The sequence below is a fragment of the Pleurodeles waltl genome, chromosome 3_1, assembly GCF_031143425.1.
Source record: "Pleurodeles waltl isolate 20211129_DDA chromosome 3_1, aPleWal1.hap1.20221129, whole genome shotgun sequence".
Taxonomy (NCBI): Eukaryota; Metazoa; Chordata; class Amphibia; order Caudata; family Salamandridae; genus Pleurodeles; species Pleurodeles waltl.
This window is the reverse complement of record NC_090440.1, coordinates 228,386,685-228,406,345: the sequence shown is the minus strand read 5'-3', so window position 1 is coordinate 228,406,345 and position 19,661 is coordinate 228,386,685. Positions and strand designations below refer to the sequence as shown.

General features: G+C 46.0%; 1 protein-coding gene across 2 annotated transcripts in view; it reads left to right on the top strand.

Moving 5' to 3' along the window:
• Positions 1-19,661, top strand: part of BBS4 (Bardet-Biedl syndrome 4) — a 317,463-nt gene that overhangs the window by 141,170 nt on the left and 156,632 nt on the right. For both annotated transcript variants that reach the window (XM_069222250.1, XM_069222249.1), the window contains exons 9-10: positions 18,601-18,655; positions 19,438-19,506. In XM_069222250.1, coding sequence (XP_069078351.1) covers positions 18,601-18,655; positions 19,438-19,506 — 124 coding nt within the window. The remainder of the gene's footprint in view (positions 1-18,600; positions 18,656-19,437; positions 19,507-19,661) is intronic.

Sequence of the window (19,661 nt, the reverse complement as noted above, 5' to 3'; positions counted from 1 at the left end):
TTGGACAGAGAGGATCAAGAGGACCACTCAGAACCACCACCTATGTTGGAGGATCCATGCAGTTCCTGTGGAGAGCAGATCCCAGCAGCCAGACGTCATAACCTTAGGTGCCTGCGGATGCAGGGGAGTAACTCCTTCACTCCAAGGGCGATTCCTTCTTGCTTCTTTGGTGCAGCTGAAGTCTTGCTTACCCCAGAGGATGCACACCAGTGCCTTCCCCTGCTTTCTCTGGTCAAGCAGGAGGAAGGCAGAAACCTGTCTTGAGTGGCTGCAGCAGCATGGGCTGCCCGCAAACCCTGGAAGAGTGGTAGGAGCAATTCTGGGGGGGGGGGGGGCTCTAAGGAGCACCCACAGTGGATGGAATCATGCTACCAATACTGGCATTAGTATTGGGGTATGATTCCGACATGTTTGGTACAAACATGCCTATGTTCTGAGTTACCATTATGTAGCTGGACAACAGGTAGTGTGACCTGTGGCCAGTACATGGGAAAAATGTCTTCCCCGCACTTACAAAGTCCAGTGCATTGGAACTGGAGTTCATAGGGGCACCGCTGCTTGTGCAGGGGTGCCCTCACGCCCAGGAACCTGCACCCTACCATCTGGGCTAGGTGGGTCTACCATAGGGGTGACAGACAGTGACCTCGTGCAGTGAAAGGGTGCATGCATGTTTTCACGCAGGCTGCAATGGCAGGCCTGCCCACATAGGTTGCATGGGCTCCCATGGGTGGCTTAATACATGCTGCAGCCCATGGGGGGACCTCTGGTGTAGCAGTGTCCTGGGTACCTAAGTACTATATATTAGGGACTCACAGGGGTACACCAGTATGCCAATTGCGGGGTGTTAAGGTTACCAGAGCAACCAAATTTAGAGGAGAGAGCACAATCACTGGGTTCCTGGTTAGCAGGATCCCAATGAAAACAGTCTAAACACACTCATAAACAGGCAATAAGTGGAGGTAACCAAGTCAAAAGGAGTGACTTTTCTAGAAGAAGTTACCTTAGTTGTTTCTTTTTCACCTCTTGATAGCTGAAAGTCAGAAATGTAATGTCACTCAAGGCTGTTACTTTCAGTAATTGACCTTGACTGAACTGGTTTGAGATTCTATGTCTATTAATTGGTTAAATTGTATTTGCTTGTTTACTTTTTCTGATAATGTATAAGCAGACAGTCACCCGAGGGGATTTCTTGTTACACCCTCACAACATCCTCTTATGTTTTTTTTGTGATACTGCTGTGTAAATGTTATCTACATGGTACTGCAGGGTAGGGCAAGCTTCACTTACAGAAGGTTGCACAGTCCACTGTACCATGGGGGTGCAGCAGCTCCTAGGGGAGTCATGTGGTACCTCACTGGAGGGTCCTGCAGAAGTACTGCAGTACCTGCAGGACAGTTTATTTTTATTTTTGGACGCTGGAGGAGCAGGAGGAGTCTGTTTTGGCCACCCTCAACCCCTCTCCCCACACAAAAGTTCAAGGGGTTCAGTGTATCCCTACTAAAGTTCATGTTTCCAAATCCTAGTTTTAATTGTTTAGAATTGCCACTGCCAAGATTGGCATTCATGGCACTCCCTGGTCATGCCCCCACTACCTATGACAGCCATCCCTCACTCACCAGCTACGCTATAAAGCTTCCAGTCATCACTTTAAACACCTTCACAGACTGCCTATCCCCAACACATCATGGTCCAGTTTGGGATCCATGAATAGGCTTGTGTTCAATGGTAAAATTATGTCCGCTTGCTAATTCCGTTCCCCCAACCAAGACTGATTTTTACTACAGTTTAGCTGCCTATGGAGCCCTCTGCATTTATTTCAGGTGCCCTTGATGTCCTATTTTAGTCATGATGGTCCTTCTCAGATGTCTGGCCTGATGGGCATCCTTCACAGGACAGACTGGTGAAAGCACATACTCGTAATGTTATTGATTGTGAATATCCATACCATACCTCCCCCTTGGACTGCTCTTCATGGGGCATTGATGACAGAATATTTACGTGTCTACGTTGCTCTCGCAACTCCCTTGGTCCGGAAAGAGCCGAAAATATCTTTGGAAGACAGATAATATCAGCTTTATTGGAGTTATATAGGCAGTAAGTGTACGAGGGATTGGTTAATCCTCATTATTAATACTGCTGCTGAGTGATGAACTTCTGAAGGAGAGCCTGGAGCATGAAGAAACACTTAACAGGCATTTGCAATGCAGTAGGTCTCACATTTTCTTGAGTTAGAGCTATTGGCATTATAAACTTAGAACTGGACTTATCTTTCCACATAAATTTGTCAACTTCATCTCATATTTTTGTCTTTTCCTGCCATGTTTTGGTGGTCACTGACAGCTACTGACATCAGAAAATAAGGCTGGAAAAGTATTTTCTTTTTATTTTAACAGAATGAAAACTCTTGCAAGAGTTCTTGCCTCACATTTCAACAAAGCTCTAATGAAGTTAACAATAGCAGAGCAGCTCCAGAAGATTTATGGCCCAAATAAAGTAGATAAGCAGTGCCCTGTGTGATGTCCTGAGTGCTGGCAGGGAAGGGGCCCTGGAGAGAGAGACTCTGTGAGGCTAAGCAAGTTTCACATCATTGCTTCTAGGTTTAGCTACATTTTTACCAGAAAGGGCATATTGTGGCTTTCATGAGGCGTGAGCTAAACGACCGGGTGTTTCTTCTGTGAAATAAGCTTATTTTAGGAGGCAAAGGCAAATGAGGACAGCACTGGAATAAAGCCAAAACAAACTTAAGTGACATGGGAGGAGGTGGGAAGTACGGAATGCTGCAATAAAACAGCAGCTACCAGCCTATAACACCCACAGTAAAAAGGCAGCAACAAAGAAATAACAAAAAAAGATAGTCACAGCAATAGATAAATAAATCAAAGTGGAATAAGACAGTAGTTGGTCACTGCTCTGAAACAGAAAAAGGAGGGAGAAAAAGGCAGAATTGACCACTAGCGAGCAAGAATTTTGCAAACAACAAATGAAATCGCTTTAAGCTATAATAACAAGTATACTAAACGTATACATGAGATCGAACGCTTACGCTCTACCTTAAAAATGATTCAGCTCTCTCTGAAGCGAAGGAGCAGCTAGCTCGGATTCATTTGAGTCTTTGAGTATAAGACCTTCGTTGTAAATCAGAAGACTAAAGGTCTACGAAGAAATGTGGAGAGGTTCCCTCCCTAATGGGCATTTTCCCTATGTTGAGGACCAATATCATCCAGCAGAACCAGATGAGGCTTTGTCTAACCAGCGCAAATCGGCTAAGACCGACAAGAGATGCACACCACAAAAGTGGACATTTGATAATATCAACAGTGAGGAAGATTGTGAGTGAACAACTGTCCTCTTCTACTGCACAACTGTTTGCTCCCACAAAGTAACAGAACATACAGGAAAATCTATTAAGGTCTTTTTTTAGGACCGGAACAGAGAGGCAGCCGCTGTGGGGGGCAAACGAAGTCGAGGCAGGTGTCGGCAGGACCACCCATGGCAAAAACCACTGTCCACAAGTGAGCAGAGGTCGCGGCCAACAGCAGTTTTATCAAACATAGTCAATCTGCCTGACTATTCCCTGTCTGAGATGGAAGAATGTGTTTTGAACAAAGGCTTCGCTGTCATTCTTACACCTATACATGACCCCTTTAAGTTTTGAGTAGAGTTTCAAGAAGTGATGTGGCAGAAAATTATGCATAAATTCCTCCTTGAAAAACCAAGGGACCCTCCTTCGGTGTTTTCTACTACTCTTCATAAACCCTCAACATTTTATCCTCCACCCTCTGCCATTGGTGTGTATCTTCGACCAGTGAGTAGTAGAACATATCCATGGACTTAACAAGTAGGCCCAGGTTTACCAGAAAACAACAAGGGCGGAATGTCTGGCCATTAAGTCCTTACAGGAGAATCTGAGCATTGTGATTAAACCCACAGACAAGGGTCGGGCAGTATTTGTGTTAAACACCAAGGATTATGAGGATGAGATCAACTAATTGTTGAGTGTCAGCAGTAATTATGGTCCCTTGACTAGGGAACGGACACCGGAGTTGAGAAACATCATTAAGATGATCTTGGATGAAGCATTGGACAAACAATGGATTATAAAGAAGGAAGCAGACTTTCTACTTTACCCTGACTCTTGAGTTCCAGCATTCTATGTCTTGCCCAAGATTTATAAAGCTCAGTGCCCACCTCCAGGCAGGTCCATTGTGTCTGGCATCCAGTCAGTATTGAATCCTTTTTTGTAATGTGCTGACTTCTTTGATAGAGAGTGTGTAATCAGTCAACCAGCTTGCCTGCAGGATACCCTGGATGTGGCCAATGGTTCAATCGCCACCTTGAAAAGCTGGGTGGATAAAAGACAACCTTGTCTTGTTCCCTTGCTTCGCCTGAACTGTCTTGAAAATACCCCATTTACCCTGACCCTTGCTGTGGGGTCTTTGTATAGGAGGGTCACCCACGACAAGTATGTTGGGCCGAATCTCATTTTGTGTGAGATTGCCATCATGTAGGACTACCTACAGAGTTGAATTCCATATTGGTGTATATAGGGCTAATAGACTTGATGGTTCATCAATATGGTCTCTGCGAGCTAAGCACCCAGCCAGTCTCTGCAGGTTAGGCCTTGTTGCCCTCTAGGGCATAAAGCCTTATTGGTCAGGAGCCACCAGGGTGTCTACCATCAGCAGGAGGCGGTTAGCTGCAACCTTTGCTAGAACCTTAGTTGCCAGGTTCAGCAGCAATAAAGGCCTGTAGAAGGCTCAGTCGCTGTGTTGTTTCCCTTTCTTGTGGATCATAGCTATAGTAGCTCGCCATAGGTCCCTGGGGAGCATACCCTCGTCCCGTGCCTTCTAAAACATGGCATGCAGTGGGCCCACTTTGCGCAACCTGACACATTAAACAAATTCCGTCGGCAGGCCGTTGGGTCCCGGGGATCTACCCCCTTTCTTCTGGCTCAGCGCCTCCGATATCTGTTTCCATAATCTCCTCCTCTAGGGAGCGACCCACCTCTCTCCCCAGCCGAGGGGCTGGTATGTCAGTAATGATTTTGTCAAGATCCCCAGGGCCCCCTACCCAGTTTGCCTGATAGAGGTTGCTCAAATGCATCACAAAGGCCTAGGCTATGGTAATCAGGGTTTTGGCAAGTGTGCTGGACCCTGTGTCTGTGGCCTGCCTCCACCATTGCCTTTCCTCTTTTTTCACTATCCAGGCTAAAAGCTTCCCTGTTTTATTGCCTACCTCATATAGTCTGCCCTGGTTTGCCTTGCATTGGGCCCTAGCTTCCTGCTGGATGTGGTTTCTCAGGTCATCTTTTACCACCTCAATCATGTGTGCCAATCCCGTAGAGGGAGAGGCCACATACTTCACTTTCCATTGGGTCAATTTAGGTTCCAGCTCCCTACTCTTTGTCCCGCTTCTACCCTGTCCCATTTGTAGTGAGCTGCTCCAGCATAACCACCTTATATGCTTTCCATAAAGTTGCCTCGGAATCAACAATGTCTGTATTTTCTTTTATATTGATGTCTTGTAGTGTTAAGTTGAGGTCCGTCCCAAAAAGTAATAGAGCCTCCAGCATCTCAGCTATCCATCTCTCCAGGCTGTCTGAACTCTCAGCCTGCAAACCTTGTATCAGGATGAGAATGTTAGGTTGACCCCGTTCCAGCGCCACTTGGCATCCAAGCGAGTCGGCCTAAGAGTGAATGACTTGCAGCAGGAGGCATTTGTGGGCCTGAATCCCTACCCATCTGGACCTTGACACCATTATGGGCTCCCGAGGCTGTGCAGCTGTGTAAGGGCTTGCAGTGCTGTATAAGGGTCCAGGGCATCAGAACCCCCTTGTCCTTTGGAAATGGTGAGGAGGGAAATCAGGGAGCCTTTTTCGGTCGGCGTCCTAGGCCATTATGGCTGAGATCCTCAGCACGACACTGCCATCTTTGCCACCTCCTTGGGTTTTGGTTTCCATATGCCAGTGGGGACCCATGCAGCCCCAATCTTAATCTGTTCCAGTGCAGGCCATGGGCTCCTCCTTACTTTCTGCTGCTGGCCTCTAGGCTTTTGGTTGTCAGCCCGAGTCCTCCATCACGAGATGGCTGCCACCATCTTGCGGCTCCTTGCCGGCTGCCAGCATCGCTCTCCCTCTGGAATCACTCCAACCGGTGCAGTCACAGATTGCTGCCAACCCTTGCTGTGGAGCTCCAGGAGATCCCCAGCCTCGCCAGCCGTCCCAGGACATTAGGAGAAGTGATTCCATTGGGCCTTTCACCAGAGCACTGGGCTCAAGCATCTGACTTCATATGTTAGGCCACGCCCCCCATTATTAATAATTATTAGTGGCTTAACTGTGCATTGTGTGTGTACAGTATTATATGTATGTGACAAATGTTTTCTTATTTGGATTGTGGTTTCTACCCCTTTCCCTTCCTGTTCTTCTGTAGGTACGTTGCACTGTTGGGTGACATATGGTCCTCTTGCCCAATTTCATGATGCTATTCCCCCGTGCCCTGGTGAACTTGACTGTAAGTTTATATTGCCAATGAAACATGTTGTCCGCTCTTAACAACAGGGTCTAAACATGTAATTTTGTTTCTTACTCAGGTGCCTGGGGCACACATACTAAAGATGTGTAGGGATGCTGTATGGACTTATTAATCATTTTCCTTTTTGAGAGTAAGGGACTAACTCTCCCAGCATGAGGAACTCACTAAATTTGGGGCGCAGGAGAGTGATTTAGGAGTTTAGCTTGGATTATTTTACTACACTCGCCTAGTATAGGTAGATACATTTACACTGAGTTTTTCCTGCTTAAATAGGAAAGTGCCAATGATGATGAAATTAGCTAATTGGTAAGCACTAGCCAGCAGGTTCCTGGTGGTTGCTTCCGCGAGGGCTATTTTTTAAAGAATATTTCCCTCGCTACGGGTGGTGTCTACCCCCTGTTTCTGATTAACTCTGAGCTTTAGAAGAACTTGGATGGGTTTCTAGATTTGGCCAGGACCACAGGAGACCTCTGACATTTACCCTTGTCCCTGGGGTGCGGGATATTGGGGATATTGGGGCTGCTTTGTTCTGAGCTGAATTTGGTCTTCTCGCAACTTCCGGTCTGGAGCATCCAGAGCTCTTGAGTGCGTCCCCACTCCGGAGCAGCAGTGGCTGGTTTAGGTGAGTTCACTGCACATGGCCTGGGTGTGATCCTTGAGTTCCTCACATGTGGTCGGTCGTTCACCCACAGTGACCGCAGCTTCCTTGTGGCTCCTAAAAGGGAGTGGGGAGTTGGTGCCAATTTCTTAATGCTGATCCATCATCCTAAGGTAAGTGCGTAGGGATTCCCATGGCGGCCTCACTCCATACTGGTTCTAAGCTGTACATGGGTACTAACGTGATCAGCAGAGCAGATGACTGCACTGCAACTCCTCATGGCATATGGAGTCACTGGCTCTTCACCATGCAAGGGCTATGGGGCACTCTGCCTGGCGATCTGTTCATGGAGGTCCCTCCTGGCATACGGGGTTGCCACACCTTTACTGCACATTGGCTACTTCGCAGTCAGCACAACAATGATTACTGTTCACTCCGTTGCACCCCTCCTGGCATTCGGTGGCCAGTGGCTTTATCCTGCAAACAGACAACAATCAGTGCAGCAGCCGTTTTCTGACACCTTGCTCAGGGAGTCTACTCGATAGAATTCCCCACTGGACCGTTCTCTCCTGCACTCTCCTTTTCTTCACAGGGCACATTGGTCTTGGCAAGCAGGCATGCACTGGTGCTCCGTGCTCCAGGGCTGGTGGTTTTGGATTTCCAGGGTGATTACCCCCTGTTCCAGCAAGGAGACTAAAGGGCCTTGGCCCCTAGTCCTCGTCACAGACAGAAGTCTTGCAGAACTTCTCCTTGTGCAGCCCGACTGGCTGCTTGACAGTTGACAGGATTTGGGGTCCCAATCTCCCCTTCTTATAGTCCATTTCCACACACCAAATGTGATTTAGGGTGCTTTGTTTTGAAGTTGCCACTACTCGGCCCTCTTTTCCTCTTGTAAGCAGTCTGTCACAGCAGAAGCGACTCCAAATCTGACTTCCCCCACAACACAGTCGAGGAGAGTGACTAGTGTTCACACCTGGCGGTCAGCCACAGTGATGTGTATCTGATAGAGAGATCTAGCTGCAGATTCCTTACCTTTGAATTTCTCCAGGCATCTGATTGTATCTGGAAGATTTTTTTTTAGCAGTACCCGTGCGCCAGTAGGTGGCGTTTATCGGCGAGCATGTGCCGTCTGCATCATCGACACCAGAAACGAAGTTTCGGTACCTATATAGGCGCCACCAAGACACGCTGACATTAGTTCTTTCCTTTCCATGACAGCCAGCACTGTCCAGAAAAGAGCTACCCCTCAGTCACTTTTTGACTGGATTTTTGCAACATTTTGTTGAGTTTTTGAGAATTTCCTCCTGGTGTGTTAGGAACATGTAATCTAGGAAGACAGCATTCAAGACTTATAAATGATGCAAACGATGATGGAACCACTACTTGTCTGCCTGTGGTTTCTGGAGTGCGACCATAACCCGAAGTTGTGCTCCAAATGCTGCGCCATGCATCCGAAGGCTATGATGGAGCGGTCCCTAAAGCTCATGGCGGCCCGGCATGCGACTCCGCGCAAAGTGAGGTCCCAGTCGAATGGAAGGACCCAGGACCAGTCATGGAGCCCAAGTTGTCTTCATCCTACTCCACGTCCTTGGGATGGTCGGGTAAGTCGAGGCACAAGAAAAAGAGCAAGAAGTCGAATAGTCTTCGACTTCTCCTTGTCCGTCGGCCGATGAGACAAGGGAGCATCTGAATTCAAGGCCTGGTTCCTCAGAACCTGTGCATGGGCCAGATCCGCGCCTAATATACTTTCCGGGACCCGGAGCGACTCCCACCTAACGTAAGGAGTTCTATGAGGTCATGCGCCTCATATTAGGGTGGCCTTACCCCTCCAACGCATCTTCGGGCCCCGTGGGGTCAGAGGAGGCCCCATATGGTTCTGCGCTGGCAGCTCCAGCCCCTGCTCCAGTGGGCTCCCAGCGATCCATTCCTGGATCTGGACCAGCGCAGTTTGTATCATCTCGACCTTCCCTGGTGCCGGCCCCAATGCCAATGCTCCTGGTGCCACTGGTGGTGCCACCCCCATTGTGCTACCTGGCTCTGACACGAAGCTGGAGGTGCATCGCCCAACACCACATCTGACGCCGGCAGGAACTAGATCAGAGCCTGAGCCCTATTCCATCAAATAGGCCTTGGGGAGGAATAGGGGGGTCGCTGTATCCTGCAGAATTCCATCCCAAGAAAAAGATCGAAATATGGACTGATGTGAGGAACTGGGTGAAGCCAGTGGACTGGATACTTTTCCAGATACTGGTCTGCTGTCTCTCCTTATTGTGGCTACGGAGGGGGGAGCCTCTTATGCAATGGTTGTGCAGAGGGCGACTGCGATCCTGCCATGGGTCGACTAACATCTTGTTGTGTTACAACCGGGTGTTTCCTCGTTCAAACCCCTACTCCCATTCAATGAGGCCCTCACTGACGTCCTTTTGGGTTCTTGGTCCATACCCAACACAGAGGTTCCTGTGAATAGGACAATCGCCTACAGCCATCGCCCGGTCCCAGGGTACCCAAACTTCCTCAAACACCGTACCCTGGAGATCTTAGTGGTCCAAGCCTTGACATCCCAAGACGCGTTCCCTACCAACCCCTGGGATAGGGAAGAAGTTGTTTTCTTCTGCCAGCCTTGCATTGCGGTCTGTGAACACCACATGCCTTTTGGGCTGTCACTCCTGTAGGAAAGTACCCTCTTTTTGGCATGGTTACCCCCACTTTTTGCCTGCTGTCAGTGTGTTTTGACTGTGTTCACTGGGATCCTACTAACCAGGACCCCAGTGACTGTGCTCTCTCCCTCTAAATTTAGTTGCTTTGGACTTTGCACACCCCTCAATTGGCATACTGGTGCCCCCATATAAGTCCCTTTTATGTGGTACTTAGATACCCAGGGCATTGGGGCACCAGGGGTTCCCCATGGGCTGCAGCATGTATTATGCCACCCATTGGAGCCCATGCTAAATGTGTCTGCAGGCCTGCCATGCAGCCTGCATGAAAAGGTGCATGCACCCTTTCAATACAGGGCACTGCACCTGGTAGGTTACTGTAAATCACCCCTATGGTAGGCACTGCAGGGAACGGGCGCTTCCACCGCCGGCAGTGCCCCGCCATCAGGACACCGCCAGGCCCTATTACTGCTCATAATACGGCTGGTGGAGTACTTCTCCCGGGGTGGGCCGGTGGTGGAACCGGCCATGCGCCTCTGCCCGCCACTACTGCAGGATTACCACCCAAAATGTGACGAAAATCCTGCAGTACTCGTAATATGGTCAGTCTGGCACCCACGGCTTTGGCGGTCTTTCAAAAAGACTGCCAAAGTCATTATGAGGTCCTATATCTAGCTGCCGATTCCTTACCAACCCACCCATCCTCCACCCTCTGTGAATGGATTTCTAGGGACAACGCTGACCCATTTCAGGGCCCTAGTTTTTCACACCAGTAGTCGGTGCACTTCATGGCTCCACGCTTCTGGTGTGGAAAGTTGTTAAAAGTAACTGATGTCAGCACGCTTGTGTGGTGCCTCTGTAGGTCATTTCCAGCGCAGACGATTCACACAGAGCCGATTGGTGCCACCTACTGGCGCGCAGGGGTACCGCTCACGAAAAATCTTCTGGATCCAGTCTGATGCCTGGGAAAATTCAAAGGTAAGCAATCTGCAGCTAGATATAGACTATACCGGATAAAGCGTTATCCAAAGTAATTAACTTTTTTATCAAAAGGTTAGCCTGTGGCCTCAGCCCTACTCTTTGATCCTCTTATCAGCCCCATCGCTTCCCTGAGATGTGCCCAGGCCCCTTCTTTGTGACCTCTAGCTGAACTAAAGAGCACCTTTTGTGGTGTACATGGAAAACCTGTCTCTCCCCTCTCTAGTGTGTCCCAGCTTACAGGAATGCAGCAATACAGAAATCTATCTGGGGGATTCATTAACCTATCCTCTATGTTTCACTATACAGCCCTGGGTCTCCCAAAATGGAACTAATTGTCTGCCATATATTGTGTCAGTCACAGGCACACAACACGCATTTAACATTCACTTGTTTCACAGCACTACATCCTTCATGCATTGTACCACTCACAGGCACCCACACCCACCCAATACATGCATTTACCATGTTTGCACTGCAGAGCACTACATCTTTCATGTACACATATATCAAGCACATGCACTCAACATGCATGCTCTGCACCGTATTGCATTATCCCTGACTTGTGCCAATCCGAGGCATACATGCACCCATCGCAGATACAGCACTCCACATCAGTCTGATGCAGGCCAAGGGTTGTGTTAAACACACAGTTGCAGAACTTTGAATGATTTAACCCTTTAGGCCACATTCCTTAATTGCATGTATTTTATTTTTATTTTGCTACATTTATTATTATTCTAACGAAAAAAATATTTTGGCTAACTGAGTGAAGGGTGTTAGATATGAGTGAGTGAGAGATCTGTAAATGAGAAGGATGAGGCAGGATGAGTGAGAATAAATGAAAAAGAGTGAGTGTAAGTGCAATGAGTGTTAAGTGTGAGAAGAGTGAATGAGAGAGCATCTGAGAGCATGGGAGAGAAACAATGAGAGATGGTAAGAAGAAGTGCGAGTGAGAAAGTGTTAGTGAGTCAGAGTAAGAAACAGAGTTAAAGTGCGTGCAAGAGTGTGAGAATGAGTGGCAGTGAATGTAAGTGATTGTGAGTGAGAATATGGTGTAATCCTTGCAAGTCTGTTGTTGACCCTGAAGGTAATTCTTGGCTTAAAGGGGCACACATGGCAAAGTACTGGTGCCGGTGTGCCTGGAGGAAGTTCTTAGAGTGATAGCTACCTGTGGCAGATGATGGTACTGGCCTACTAGAGGTACATATTGACATAATGGGCACCCATGGTAAAATACCGTTACTGGCATACTTGAGATAATTTGTAGCATATAGGACACAAATGCAAAAATTCTGGCGCTGACATACCTTGTGGAAATTTTGGCATAGGGGTCACTCATAGCAAAATGCTGGCCCTGATATATTCCAGGTATTTTTTGAGACAAGGTCAGCCGTGGTATATGAATGGCATTAATTGCAAAGGTCTGACACTGGCATTGTATATACATTTTGGCATAAGGGGGCAGTTATGGCATAGGGGTATGAGATATGGGGGCACCCATAACACATTTCGAAAGAAAACTGAGTCAACTCCTGTGAAGTTCTTTTTACCAAATTTATTTGGGAAATTTTGCTTTAAAATGCACTATTTGATTCAATTTGTTTTCAAAATTCTCCTGGGGTAGAACCCAGCGAATCCCCTTAGAAGAGATCTGGCACACTCAATTCACTCTCTCTCTACAATGCAGGAGGAGTATTATGCCCTGATACTTTCAAAGATAATTTCAGTAACAAAATATAGGTGGCTCCTAAAGTAGACTTTTGTCTGTGTTATGCTGCCATATTAATTATGCAGTTATTATCGAACCTCAGCCAATAATGGCAATTGACATCAGGGTTAAGGTTACATGGCATTACCTGGAATCATTCTCTGTCGAAGGTCAGATGATGTCACTTTCTGTTTTTTTATTACAGTCAATGAGTGTATAATTTCACTTTTGCTACCCCTGGCATTTTAATGATTTGACGTCCATGCCCTCAACGACCTAGAATGTACTAATAGGCATTCAGACATTTAATGACCAATATAATGATGTCCAATGTTAACTCAGAGGCCCTCATCATGAGTCTGGCGCAGGCCTCGAAAAATCATAAAAATGTTACTAGACCTGCAGGTCGAGTTGCTTGAATAATCTACCCAACCTAACTGTAACGTACTTGACCCAAAAACGTGCCTCAAATTGTGTGATCCTAGGCAAATATTATATTTTACAGTCACCTTTTTCTTCATTCTCACATATGAGTGCACCTTCAAATATGTGAGTTCAGGATTTCTGCTGTAAAAAAAATATTTTGTTTGACTAAATACACTAAATGTTTGCTCCATGCATAATAAATCTAGCCAACATATAGGGCACACATCATCCATGCATGATTTGCCTCTTAGTTTACTAATAGCTTTGCCATCAGGGCAGGATTGTTTCTCAGTTTATGCTTAAACACTCACCTTTAATAGATATATTACTAAAGCATGATGTGGTAGTGCACTGTCATTTACAAACAATACATTTCCAAGAAATGTCCAAAAACCTTCCCACTAACTTGCAGCTTTACTGATAAAACTATATATTGTATTAACAATAACCTGTGAAAATTAGGTTTCAGAAAACATTTATCATTTGCACATCACCAAGTAAAGTGTTCTGACTTGTTTTCATCCTATCAAAATATGAAGTACACAAAATGGTCTTTCACAGCTACTGAAATATATTTTGAAATGTTTGTAAAGTTGACTTAGTTATATAAATGTTGTGTGTTAGGAAAAACCTGATACCAAAAGCCTTTCACTCCACATAGGTCAGCCAGTTCACCTTACAAAATCCTGGAACTCTACAGTCAAGAGGAAAAGTATTTGCATTGCAAGAAGACAAACTGACTTTTGACCTCTGTCTCTGAACACAGAGCAAATGTGACAAGAAATAGATTTAAAGGCATCTTAATTTCTAATTCAGTTTCTGACTGAACAGAACACCTGTTCTTTGTCCTCTGGCCAGAAGTGTCAAGTGGAATCTAAAAATAACTTGACCTCATAAAATAAAACTCTTCATAGCGAGTGGTCTAGTAGATTTTTCAAGCCCGAGTGGACCGCCAAATTACGAGTGTGGCGGTTTGGCCTGTGCCAAATCGCCACTTTCCCGTGCTTACCGCCAGGGCGGTCGGGCCGGAGATAAGCATCTCCGACCCGGCGGTCCACCAAAGACCACCGGTGGTATTACGAGTCCCCCTTCCAGCAGGGATTTCGTGGCGGTAGCACCTCCATGAAATCCCTGGCGGAAAGGCTACCGGTGACAGGAATTTGCATTCCTGCCGCTGGTAGACTACTCTCTCCCCCACCCTCCCATCTACCCAAGAGCCCCCCAACTCCCTTTCCCTTACAACATTCCCACCCCCCACCTCCTCAAAACCCCCAGTCACCCCTCCACCTCCCGCTCCCAGTAGTGGCCCTCTCACCCCCCTGCATACACGTACTTACTCCCCACCCCGGATTCACGTACTAACCCCCACCCACCCCGCATACACACACGCACCCACGTACATGCACACCCTGACACTCACTCACCCACTCTCGCAACACCCTTACACTCATGCGCACACACACAGGCAACCCCCTCCAAATCCATATACGCACAACACCCACACGTGCACTCACTACATTCACCCCCCCATTGACAAGCATACACATTCCATCCCCCACCCCTCCTTTCCTCAACATACATACACACTCAACCCCCACCCCTGTGTACATGCATGCACACATGCACTCCGACCCAACATTCACCCACACATGCATCGTCATCACCACATTTACTCACACACATTCATGTACGCACAAACACTCCCCCGCCTCCCGCCCATTCATGACCTACATACACGATCACACACATCCATTCACACACCACAAACCCCCTCCCCTTGCGGAGGACACTTACCTAGTCTGACGAGGTGCTCCTCCCTGATGGGACAGGACCCTGCGCTCCCACCACCGGTAGTGCCCCTCCATCAGGACACCGCCAGGCCGAATTACAGGTCATAATGCGGCTGTCGCAGTCCTTTTGGCGGAGCGGGCTGGTGGTGGAACCGCCTCTGCACCGCCGACCACCAGCATGACTGCTGACGACATTCCGCTTAAAGAATGGCGGAAAGCTGCCAGCGGTCATAATATGGCGGTCTGCAGACCACCAGCACTGGCGGTCTAGTGGCAGCTTTGGCTTTGACAGTCTTGGAAAAAGACCGCCAAAGTCATAATGAGGGCCATAGTTATGCAACGTACAGTACATACAGTGAATTCCTGAAAAAAGACCCAAATGCAGCTCAATGTACACACTGACTATTGCTTTCATTTGCTCCCATCAGATAGTGTGTTTAGAATGATACATGAATCAGCTTAATATTCGTGCAAAATAATTATTTGGCAGGTGAAAGACTAATTCTTTAGGTGAATAGGTGAATAGAATCCTGCGCTATGGAGAGAATGCCAGGCTCCTGCCCATTAAGCTGTCCAGCTCGCTTTCTCTGCCCAACACAACTGTCACCATTCCGAGAATCATTGTCCCAGATCAGATTGATCAAGAGTAACTAGATTTGGGAGGCAAACTTAATCCAAACAACAAAAGAGGTGGGGAGAGAGTTACTGAAAGGATGTGGCTCAGCTTAATGAAGCACAATCTCTCACCAGCATCCTCAAGACATTTTGGCAATACCAAGCAATAGTGAACTTCTGCAACTTCTGGGTCGTGTGCTGAAGCTGAGATTTCAGCTCAGTCCGGGTACATCAGAGATCACACCCACTATAGGCCCCTTATCTCTGAGAGACAGGCTTGCAGGTGACGGAGATAGATCCTATTGGCTAATAGTTGGATCTGCCACTGTCTGATCCACTATACTCCTACGGTTGGGCTACCATGTGTTTTTGCAGCTCATAAATGCACGTGCCAGGCTACATTTGGAAGACAGTTTTTATTGCTTCAACTGATCACAGTACACCCACATTAGGCCTTAAAAAGCTGTAGAGCGGGGCATAAAGTTGGTAGGCTGAAAGAATATCTACATAATGGTAGCATACCGCCTAAATCGGTATGGTTGGCAAGTTTTGAATTTGCCTCCTTGCTACGGGGAAACAAAATCTGACTTTTCTCGGTGATCCTAAGCTTTGATTTGAGCTCTGCACATACAGACCATAAATATATTAATGGTCTTGAAGTCATTAATCTAAGTTTACTCAAAACTAAGCCAACCACCAAGTGGGACATCTCCTTGACCCAACGTGATCCACTTTAGATTGTGTTGTCTTGAATTGCTCCCTTTGTTGTGGGTCCTGTTAATGGTATTTTTAATAGGACTCACTTCCAGAACTGAGCCAGCTTTCAAGAGCTCCTAGTGTTTGCAGATAAGAGCATAAAAGCAGAAGAAGTCTGTGAGGCTTTTGTCCGGGTCCTGGGGCAGTAGGTTTTTACTGCCCAATATTCTTGGTGTTTTTTTTTGTTTATCACTGGTGTCACTATGCCTTTATTCAATAACCAACTTACTACCACTGTACATTGGAATTGCTAAGGAAGGCAACAGGGAACAATTAAGGCTGCCTCCAGGAGGTGGTAAAGGGATTGCAACTCAGTTATGGCATTGAATAGTAATCCTACTCAATGTCCAGTCAGAGCTTTAAATTCTAAAGACACTTGATTTAGAAAAGGACTAAATAAAATGCCACAGAATGCACTTATTCAAAGATGGCTGTTCCCCTCAAACGTCTTCTGATTACTCTGCACGTGCAGATGGTATCTGTGCTCATTGACTATCCTGTGAAGTGACTCTGGAAAGTACTCCATCATTCCCGTAGATGTAAAGAGCCCATCTAGATAAAATGGCCCTGCTCAATTCAACTCCTTCCTAGGTGTTGGGTGGCCAAATCCACACCTTGTCAGGGTGCTTCACCAGTAGACATTCGCCATCCAGAATCGGGTACACTGCTCAAATAAATGCATTTCACATAAAGGGCACATCCACAATCTGGTGGCCAGTTTGGGGGATAATACCTTCCATCTCTCCATACAGTGTCTTTGGAATTAAAATGCTTATTGGCTTTGCCAACAGTCACTGAGTGAAGAGACCGCCTGGTTCGCAGCATTCCCCCGGCTCTGATTCAGGAACAGCGATGGCTGCACAGTGAAAGGAGGCCATCCTGCCAGGTTTTGCTCCTCCTCCACACAGATCACGTTTTAAGATCGCTTATTGGTCAAGACAACTGCTGAAGAAATGTTTGTGCAGCTAGCAAATATTGGGTGTAATACTGAGAAGATGATTCAGGTGGTTAATGCACTTGTAGATATCTGTTTAAATTCTCTAGTTACAAGTTTTCCTCATCATAAAACGCCTTAATAAATGTGTTTGCCTTCAACAGAGCATTTCATTTCACATGTAGGTCTATGTATGATAGTACCAAGGGATAATATAAATACTCATTAGGTGCCAAAAACAATTTGGATCTATTTTGTGCTACATATTGTCGCATAGGTTCTCATTATTCTAATGAGACTACTGGATTTTGAGCAGCAAGATCTCCCACGGTGTGGGAGACTGAGTCTGACCCACTGTGGGTGACACCTGTCGCTCTAAATCCGGGTTTTGCTCCGGCTAACTAGCAGTGCCTCATCTCTACCAGGGGATAAGGATGATTGGGCAGCCGAGCGCATGACATATTAGGCTTCTCAGGGAAGTCGTGGTCACTCAGGTCGCATCCGGTTCTCTCATTCGCAATTCAGTCTCATATATAAATGACAAACGGAAGCAGTATATGTTTCAATGATTGGTTTAATTAATAAAACGACTGCATCTTAGATAGCAAAGCGTGAGCTGCAATAACCAGGGCGACACAACATGATAGTATTAAAACGTGACGAGGAGAGTAAAGCATAAGAATAACGCTATCATATTGTCACTATGATCGATGGACTATTCCCTATCTAAGTCATAATCTGAGCACAGCATGTTAAGGTCTAATTCTGCCTTTCAGGTTCCCTCGGGAAGACATCAACCCTCATACCTGAGCAAAGGCCTGTGGTCTGCGTTAGCATGTGTAGCGAAGCAATCAGCATACAGTTATGGTTTCCTGGCTGGAATCTCCCTCTTAATGTATAATGGGACTAGGAAGTGTTTTTATAATAACACAGCTGATGTTCTGAGAAAATGTCCCTACGCAAGGATGTGTATTTTACATGAATGTTGGAGACTAAACTTCTATCACGTTCACTGGCAATGTACCAAACTGTAGCCTTGAATGAAGCACAGAGCAATCAAGAATGTCTTGTTTGAGAACACAGTGCTGGGCTAAGCAAAAACAGATGAAAAATAAAACAAGACCGTAAAAATGGTTATTGTAAAAATAACAATGCAAGGCCGAATAAAATATATCTAGGTTAAAGTGCACAGCGGCCTAGTGTGTTAAAATAACGTGCATGGAGCTATAACTAAAATGGCTACACAACAATATAACATATCTTATATAAGAGAGGCCATATTTAGATATACACACCTTCTATACAGAGCTTGACATAGTAAAATGATTTAATATCACGATTTATCTCATTAAGTGACAAAGTGAGGGCTCTATATTTTCGTCGTCAGTGAATAATAAAAATGACTGTTGTCTCATAAATTATAGTATCCTGCTAGAGAAGTATTTCTTGACTATACCATGCATCATGGATTCCAAAAAATGCTATCAAAGTTGACTTCAATATTTACTTTGCAGGTTACACCACAAAAGTGAGAGCTGTTATCTATCGACTGATTACTAAAATTCTTCCATACTTGACTTCATCTGTTAACCTTTTACTTTGCAGGTTTTCACCAGAAAACGCAGAACTGCTTACTACCCTCGGACTACTGTACTTGCAAGTGAGCGCTGCTCTCATTTTCTAAAGCTTCTTCTTACTTTGTGTTTACTTTCACGTCTTTGCCTTTACTGACTCAGTGATCCACCTCCTTCATGGGACCCCGGAAATAAGATGGAAAATTAGGAACTACTCTTCTATCCTACCTTCTGATATGTGTATGAATGAAAGCTGTTTATGGGGCAGGGTTAGTCAAATGGGGGCCCGTTAGTCATAGTTTCAACAGTGGTTACAGTTTAACTGGAACAGCTTTGGCTTCTCACCTCTCATTTGGCTAAAGAGAAGTGTAGTAGTCCTGGGCCTCACTTTGTGCTGTTGTCTTCCTTCCTGCATGCTTTTATTCCAGTACTGCAGCCTAACGTTGACCCTCACCCCAAGCAAAGGCTTTGTCTTCCCATAAAGAGAATAGCCAAAAATCCCATTCCCTGCGATATAGACATTTGTGCAACTGTGTGTTCTGGGTTTTTGTCATACTCGGGTGGCAATCTTGCTTTTACAGAAGCTGTCAGACCCAATAGGAATACTGACCTGTATGTGATGCGAACTGACGTTGTGGAAGTGAAAAGACGAAACTGTTGAGCAATCCAGTTTGTTTTGGGCTTTTCAGTTTTATTTTCCGTGAATGCTCTTGCTTTTTCTGTTCTTGCTAATTGTTCATCTCACTTTGTCTCCAGCTTTCTTTACTGTCTGTTTCTTTCCCCCCATTATTTCTTTTGCAGCAAACTTCATTAACTATGCCTCTTTTCTGCCATTGTATAATTTCACGAATGCCATCTGGTTTTGCAGCTTGCCGTCTACCAGAAAGCTTTTGAACATCTTGGAAATGCCCTCACTTATGATCCTGGTAACTGCAAGGTAAGGCATTGCTTTCTTACAAAAAACTTTTAATTTGGTAATTCTCCATTTTAAAATTTCTGTCTAAAGTCTCAGTGACAAAAATGCATTTATTTCACTGAGACTTTAGACAGAAATTTTGTGGAGGTAATGCAAGAGCTACTAATAAGCTGGAT